The sequence below is a fragment of the Bidens hawaiensis genome, unplaced genomic scaffold (genome assembly GCF_021521415.1).
Source record: "Bidens hawaiensis isolate Kalapana, Puna unplaced genomic scaffold, B.hawaiensis_p1.1 tig00001920_1, whole genome shotgun sequence".
Lineage (NCBI taxonomy): Eukaryota > Viridiplantae > Streptophyta > Magnoliopsida > Asterales > Asteraceae > Bidens > Bidens hawaiensis.
The window spans coordinates 1,942,879-1,950,786 of NW_027491107.1; the positions used below are offsets into that span (position 1 = coordinate 1,942,879).

At 36.1% G+C, this 7,908-nt stretch overlaps 1 protein-coding gene across 1 annotated transcript; it reads left to right on the forward strand.

Moving 5' to 3' along the window:
- Positions 1–3,152: 3,152 nt before the first annotated feature.
- Positions 3,153–7,672, forward strand: LOC143599799 (mevalonate kinase-like). Its single transcript, XM_077077674.1, has 5 exons — positions 3,153–3,288; positions 3,642–3,885; positions 4,885–5,138; positions 6,122–6,541; positions 7,412–7,672. The coding sequence occupies exons 1-5, from the start codon at positions 3,153–3,155 to the stop codon at positions 7,528–7,530; spliced, it is 1,173 nt and encodes a 390-aa protein (XP_076933789.1). The 3' UTR covers positions 7,531–7,672.
- The last annotated feature ends 236 nt before the right edge of the window (positions 7,673–7,908 follow it).

The following is a 7,908-nucleotide window of genomic DNA, read 5'->3' on the forward strand; positions in this document are numbered from 1 at the left end:
CATTTCTAGTTTAATTATTGCCCTCAACGAACGGGGGTCCGGGGGCAGCGACCCTGGCAGCGGAGTTCTAGGGGCGGCAGCCCCTAGCGGGGATCAAGGGGCAGAGACCCTAGCTGAGGTTTATGAAAAATTTTATTTTCATTAACTGTCTTAACACATTTTCCATTAACATTTTAAATTATTTTCTAAGTTGGGCTTATTTGCTAAGCCTAAAATAATGGGCCAGTTTGCTTTATATTAGATATGGGCTTAGCCAAACTGTCCATTATGGTACCTTGGCCTAACTGGATTTAGGCCCAAAACCCAACAGAGAACTGGCCAGCCAAGAACTCTTGGCAGAGAACCCAGCTCATGACCGAGAACCCATCCTGACCTAGAACTATGGTGTGACCGAGAACTCAGGTTTGACCGAGATCTCGTGTTGACCGAAATCCCATATTTGACCGAGAACGTGGGTTAACCGGGAACCCTTGGTCACCGAGAACCCTCGTTGACTGAGTTCTCACGTTGACCGAGAACCCATATGGAGACTCGGGTCCGAGAACCCCTTGTCTGATGCTTTCAGCTCAGATTTCCTATTTTCAAAATCCATTCTAAGCTCAACTAACGGTTTACGGTCCATGATTACACTTTTAAATCGCCTAAATCCCAACCTCCTTAACCGTTTAACGTTCGTTATCACCCCATTGCCAAGATCTAACCCGTTTCTAGCATAAAGCTTGAACCTTTAAGCATAAAAACGTCCATTAAGCTAAATCTAGGGTTTTCTTGATGAACCGTTCATAACTATAAGTTTGTTAAGTCCATTCTAATCATCAAGTTTGCAACTTTATGATTTATCTAGACCCGATCTACTCTAGGTTTGAGTTTCATGATTATTCGTTCATAAAAACGTAACCTTTAAGATCAAGAACATACCATTAGACGTTTGTAAGGTCATGTCTAGCTTGATACGTGGTCTTGGACTTGTTATCTTGCTTGTATGATCAAAGGTCTAACGTTTCTATGATCGGTTTAAGGTTTAGATGGTGGCCGGCGGCTATGGGAGGTGTATTTGGCTTAAGTGTGTGTTTTAAGGTGTAGGCAAGGTGTAGAATGGATGTAAATGGAAATGATTAGGGTTTAAGGGGGTATTTAAACTCCATTAAGCCCATGGATCTAAGGTCCATCTTTTCCTTTTTGGTCTATAATTATCTCCATCTAATTAGCCTACTTATCTCACTATCATTATTATTTATTATTTACTAACTCGGGTAAACTTTTCCATTAAAACAAATAATATGTATTAAATGTTTTTATTCGAAATTTTGGGATGTTACAAAATGGGAAGGTATTGCTATGGACTTTATCAGTAAGCTTCCTTCTACCCGCTAGTATTTGGGTAATTGTTGATCGTCTGGCCAAGTCTGCTCATTTCATTCCCATCAAAGAGATTTATTTTGTTGAGCAATTGGCGCGTATCTACGTTGAGAAAATTGTTTGTCATCATGGAACTCCATTATCTATTATATCTGATCGTGATGGTCATTTTACTTCTCGTTTTTGGAAGTCGCTTCAATCCGCTTTGGGTACTCGAGTAGATCTTAGTACTGCTTATCACCCGCAAACGACACTACCATGTATTAGTCGTTATAGGTGAGATTATGATGTTGCCTTTTAATTGGGTAAAGAAAAAGAGATCCAAAAAGAACATATAGATGGTGTGGATTCATGGCTCTCCAATCCCCAAAACTAGCTAAAGAAGAACTGGTTTTTGTTTCATTGTATTAGACCGTAAGTAATAGATGAAGCTCTTATGCGGGTGTTATGCGTCATATAACGCCACATCATCATAGAGGTTTTCATGGCTTATTGGGTATAGTGGATGGAGTTCCTTCAAATTATTTCATTATTATTATTTTTTATATTAAAAAGAAAAAAAATAAAACAACCATTCAAATTCATCTTCTCATCCCTCTTCCAGCGTTATGAGGGAAGCCCCCCTCCCATCCAACACACACACACACATGGCACCCACAGCACATGGGGGGGAGGTGTTCCCGACGCTGTGGGGCGCTAAGGTTAGGGATGACGCCCCACTAAAGGTAGTCTTATCTCTGCTTGTTTTGTTCTTTTTTTTCTTTGTTGTTAGGTATGTTTGGCAAAACTAGCTAGTAGCTGAAAGCTGTAGCTTTTTAGAAATATTCAAGTGTTTGACAGAGTAACTGGAACTTTTAATATAACTAGATGGGTGCCCATGCAGTGTACTGTTCTAATCTGAAACCTATTCTAACCTGATCACTTTAAACTCAAAACTGCACCAACATGAACTGAACTTAATTAGCCATTTTTGCATCGACTCTTTCCAACCCTAATTTGGTCTTACACATAACCCGAGCTTGCCTGAGTCGACTTGTTGCCGATCCTAACCAGTAATCACATAATATGTTAATTTTTTAAAGTTAAAGAAGTATAACAATACCATACTCAATTTAAACATAATAAAATGCTCGTTTTTATGATGCAATTTTTTTTTAAATTAACGTGTGAAAAAATTATGGCCTCTTAAAAAGTCATGGGGTAGTTGGTTTTGCGTAAGTGTTAAATATATAACTATTATATAAATTAACAAAAGGTGATGAAAGTTCAAGTAACAAAATTGTAGAATTTTAAATTCTAAAAGCTTGTAGTTTTTTATAAACGCTACTAGTTGGAGCTTTTAGCTTCAAACTTTTTGTCATAATCTAAAAACTTCTAACTACTCCAATACTTTTCATTAAATAGGAATTTTTTTTAAAAGCTTGTAATTAAAAGCTCTTTGTCAAACATACATGTTATGTCCTAAGCAACCTTCTAACCGTTTTAGGGAGTGTATGAGGGAGGTTTTAAAACTTGCTTATTTGATTATTGAAAAGCAAAATGTGTGGCAAAGCTACTCCAACATCTTTTTAAAAGTTGTTTTTGTTTTACAAAAATTAAATAAATAAAAAACAATTTTAAAAGCTAAAAGCTCACCCAAACACACCTTGTGAGTCCACGACAAGGGCTACGAAGATGCTTATAACGTTTTGTTTGATATAAAACCCCAAAAACCCGAATTCCACAACAAACAGCTATCAATCTAATCTTCCCATTAAATTAATTCCATTCCATGGATACTTGACTATCCCAAAATGGAAGTGAGAGCTAGAGCTCCCGGCAAGATCATCCTCGCCGGAGAACACGCCGTCGTTCATGGATCCGCCGCTGTGGCCGCCTCCATCGCCCTATACACTTCCGTCTCACTTCGTTTACCCTCCTCACCCCAAGGTAATCTTATCTGATCCTTTCTTTTTCTTTTTAATGCCCACCAGCTGTTCCATCAAATGCCCCAATCAAAGTTCACATTTTTAAGCTCAATAATTTGTTAACAAAGATGTTTGGGTCATTACTATTGAGCACATCTTGAATCTTCTCTTGTTGTCAATTAGAATCATAATCACATAAATAGATTAGTTGCATTTGAATATCAATCTCCTTCAGCTTGTGGTCTCCGCAAACAAACACACCATGAATCTATTTATTTTCTTACCTGATGTAAAACAATGTAAGCTCTAGTTGTTACCGAAATGAATCAAAATCAAGTCAATTTTATTTAATGCATTTATGTATTTATGTTATAGATAATGATGATACTGTTACACTTAATCTCCTGGATGTGGGCCTAGAGTTTTCATGGCCTATTGAAAGAATTAAAGAGATATTACCTGATTCTGCTAATAGTATCGCGTCCTTACCTGCAACATGTGGTGAAGAGACCATCAAACGCATATTAACTGTACTTGAAGAGTTTAATATTCCCGAGGCAAAAATTGGGATTGCTTCTGGAGTTGTTGCTTTTCTATGGTTATACACTTCCATTCTAGGGTATGTTTTCTCTTACATGTTCTTATTACTTGCATTTCTTTCGACTAGAAGCGGAAAAGGGGCGGTTGGGTGTACTAATGGTTTAGTCTAGAACACTCTATGTCCGGTTTTGTGGAAATAAGTTAGTTCTGCAAATTTGACTACAAAATTTGTATTGTTTCAATAATGATGTAGTTTTCTGAGTAAAATGATTTTAGAGGTTTTTTATGCATTTCCAACCAGCTGGACTCTTTTGACTTTAAAAGCAGTTTAATTAATGTAGTAATATACTAGTTTGTGATAAAACTGAACCCTGATGGACCCACTCACAAGTAAATGAATCAAAGTTGTTAACCTATTCCTAGGCCTGTAAACGAACTGAACGTTCATTGAACTGTTCGTGAACCATTTGGTAAGAAGTTCGTTGATGTTCGCTTATTTGATAATGAACGAGCACGAACAACAATGTTCTTTCATTTAGTTGAACAAACCAACATAAGCACATGCCTCGTTCATTCATTAATGTTCGTGAACGTTTATTCATTTAAATTCGTTTATGATAGTTTCTGTATGTTTGTTTAGTTACATTCATTTATGTTTGTTAGTTTATGCTTGTTTAAGTTTGCTCTTTTACATATTTTTTTATTCTTTAGAATTTTCATGTCCATTACAGTTTATTCTAGTTTTATGTAATTAAATATAACCCGGTACATTTAATCTATTTTTTATTAACTTTTAGACTCTAACAGATTGATGTTCACATGTACTTTAAATTGATTTTGGGTCAGTTATCCATTCATCTTTGTTCAGTTATGTTTGTTCGTATATGTTCGTGAACCGTTTGCTCATACTATTAATGAACGAACATGAACACATTCATTTTCTTAATAAACAAATGCGAACAAGAAAGCCATGGTCATGTTCAATTGTTTGCTCCGTTAAAGTTAAACGAACACGGACATACCCTATTCGTGTTCGTTTGGCTCGTTTACAAGCCTACGGCTACTTCTTCTGATTCAGGAATAAAGCAGCAAAGGTTATTGTTTCTTCAGAGCTTCCATTGGGTTCAGGTTTGGGATCATCTGCAGCATTCTGTGTGTCACTCTCGGGTGCCTTTCTGGCATTATCAGATTCGGTTAAAGTTGACTTTGACCATGAGGGTTGGGTTTCATTTGGAGAAAAAGATCAGCAGTTGGCTAATAAATGGGCTTTTGAAGGCGAAAAAATCATTCATGGAAAACCATCTGGAATAGATAATACAGTCAGCACGTTTGGTATGTCATCTAATATTTGTTATTAAATGTCTAAAATGCCCATAAGACTACATGTAGTGGGGCGACAAAACAAGAAAAATGGGGCGATATTTAAGGTGAACACTGCCCCCCTGGGCTACAAAAGGGGCGATTTGATGGGGGGCGACATATTCTTGTCTGGCGAATTGTTGTGAAGAATATTATTAATTTAATATGTTGTGTGTGATATATATATATACATATATATATATATATATATTATATTACTATTTGTAGCCCCTACACCATTACACTCGAAAAACAAAAACCTACCCTTTGCTGACTGGGCGCCACATGGCGCAAAACGCCCCATTTTGTAGCCCCTCCACTACACATAGCCTAAGAGAAAAAAGAAAAAAATAGTATAGGTGGCAAAATGTGTAGGTTGGGCACATTGGATAACAGGTCAAACAGGGTCAATGCAAAGCAATTGACTATTTAGTACGGGTTGAAACAGGTGGAGTTGGGCTGATGCATGAACTAGTTTTTGTGTTTTCTTTTTTTCTTTTTCTTTAATTAACCTGTTAAATATCATTACTAAACTAATACAAAAATAATCTGATTTTCCATTTTTAATAAGTTGATTACTAGAATTTATACATTTTGATACACTTCCGTGGCATTGGGAAACTTTCAACATGTTTAACATTGTTCAATCCCTAGGCATGTAAACGAACCGAACGTTTAGTGAACCTTTCGTTTATGTTCGTTTATTTAATAAGCGAACGATCATGAACACATGCTTCATTCGTTCATTTATGTTTGTGAATGTTCGTTTATTTACGTTCGAGTTATTGTTAGCATTCTTCGGTTAAAGTTAAATGAACGAACATGAACATGCCATATTAAACTATTAGTATATATATGAAACCATATGCGTGTATCTGTTTCTACCCTCTATATGTATGCATATATGTGTTTGTATCAATGTACCAATCATTTTCATGTAAGTTTATTAATGACAGGTAATTTGATAAAGTTCAAATCAGGTGCAATAACATGCATCAAATCCAACATGACACTTAAGATGCTAATTACCAACACAAAAGTTGGAAGAAACACAAAAGCATTAGTTGCAGGCGTATCAGAACGTAAGAAGAGGCATGTTGATGCAATGACATCTGTTTTTGCTGCTGTGGAATTTATCAGCAATGAATTTGCTTCAATAATCCAATCAACATTGGTTTCTGATGATGATGATGATTTTATTAAGAAGGAAGAGAGAATACAAGAGTTAATGGAAATGAATCAAGGTTTGCTTCAATGCATGGGAGTTAGCCATGTTTCCATTGAAACCGTGTTGCAGACGACACGTAAATATCAGTTGACTTCTAAGTTGACCGGAGCCGGTGGAGGTGGATGCGTTTTAACCTTATTACCAGCGTGTATCCTTACACCCTCCCCCTCTCGTTTCTTTTACGTTTTTAAACCGTTTTTAAGTGGTATAACATAAACCGTAGATGATCAAAGGCTGAACGTAAAACGTTTAGCTAAACGGGCCGTGTTCGTGTCAACTCGACGGGTTGGCCCATTTAACCCATTTGTTTATTTTTTCTAAATGTGCCTTTGGGAATAACTTCACTATATGGGTATTGTTTTAGTAGCAAATTTCAGAAGTTAAACTGACATAGTTTAACATAATTGTTTCAAAAAAGAAACAGAAGTACGTAAATTTATATTTTTGAAGTATTAATATGTAAAATGATTAAACTTTTTGGGGTTAAACAGATAGTGTTTGTGTCAATCCGCGAATACACGTGTCGTGTTCAGGTTCATGTGTGTAGCACGATTTTCGGGCTTGTGTTGTTTTCAGGTTCGGGTCACCAACCATAGAAAACGACCCGTTTAGAAGCCCTAAAATTACCGTTTAACGCATATATTTGTTTTTTAAAATATGTTTTTTTGTAATATTACTTAAAACTATATGGATATTTATTATTCAGAAGTTCAAAAATAAATTTACTTAGCTTAACCTAAATGCTTCAAAAAACTAACAATTATGTAAATTTAGTACTTCAATATGTAAAAAGAAAATTAAAGTTTTTTTTTCTTTTTGGTTTAAACAAATGGTATTTGTATCAACCCATGAATATAGGTTATGTGTTTGGGTTTATGTGAGTGACATGATTTTTTGGTTTGTGTCGTGTTCAGGCCGGATTCGGCCTACCAGCACGATTACACGACCCATTACAGAAATGATGGAATCAAATATTTAATCAGACTTCAGTTGTTTTGCCTTAACTGTTTGGCAACAGTATTGTCTGCAAAAGTTATTGACAAAGTAATTGAGGAGCTTGAGCAATGTGGATTCCAATGTTTGATCGCTGAAATCGGTGGAAACGGACTCGAATTCCGCTTTGACGGACGGTCATAATATTCTTCCATTTATCACCTATCTTACCTGAAACAGTTAACAGATGGTATTCATAAACTATGTGTCATGTTGGGACAATTTTTATTCTGGCTGTTGTACCGCTAGTTGTGATTCAAGATTCTACTTTGAGGTTTTGTGTTTGAACTAATTGTGATACTGCTGTTTTAAATCTTATACGTAAGATATTTTATAATCTTATAAAGTCACTTTATTACCTTTTTATTATTATGGGTTTTATATGCGATTAAAATGGTTTTCTGCTTAAGGAACAGGGGCGATGAGGGCTAGAAAAGGGAGAAACAACCCCCAACCTCCCCCCCCCCCCCCCCCCCCCCGATAATAGGGGCGATAAAAAATTAAAATCTTCAAAAAGTTAAA

Bases quoted from the DNA above. Each gene is read 5' to 3' on its own strand.
- LOC143599799 (XM_077077674.1), top strand. From the start codon at position 3,153: ATGGAAGTGAGAGCTAGAGCTCCCGGCAAGATCATCCTCGCCGGAGAA. The intron at 3,289-3,641 runs GTAATCTTATCT...TTTATGTTATAG, and splicing joins TTTACCCTCCTCACCCCAAG to ATAATGATGATACTGTTACA. The intron at 5,139-6,121 runs GTATGTCATCTA...TATTAATGACAG, and splicing joins TAATACAGTCAGCACGTTTG to GTAATTTGATAAAGTTCAAA.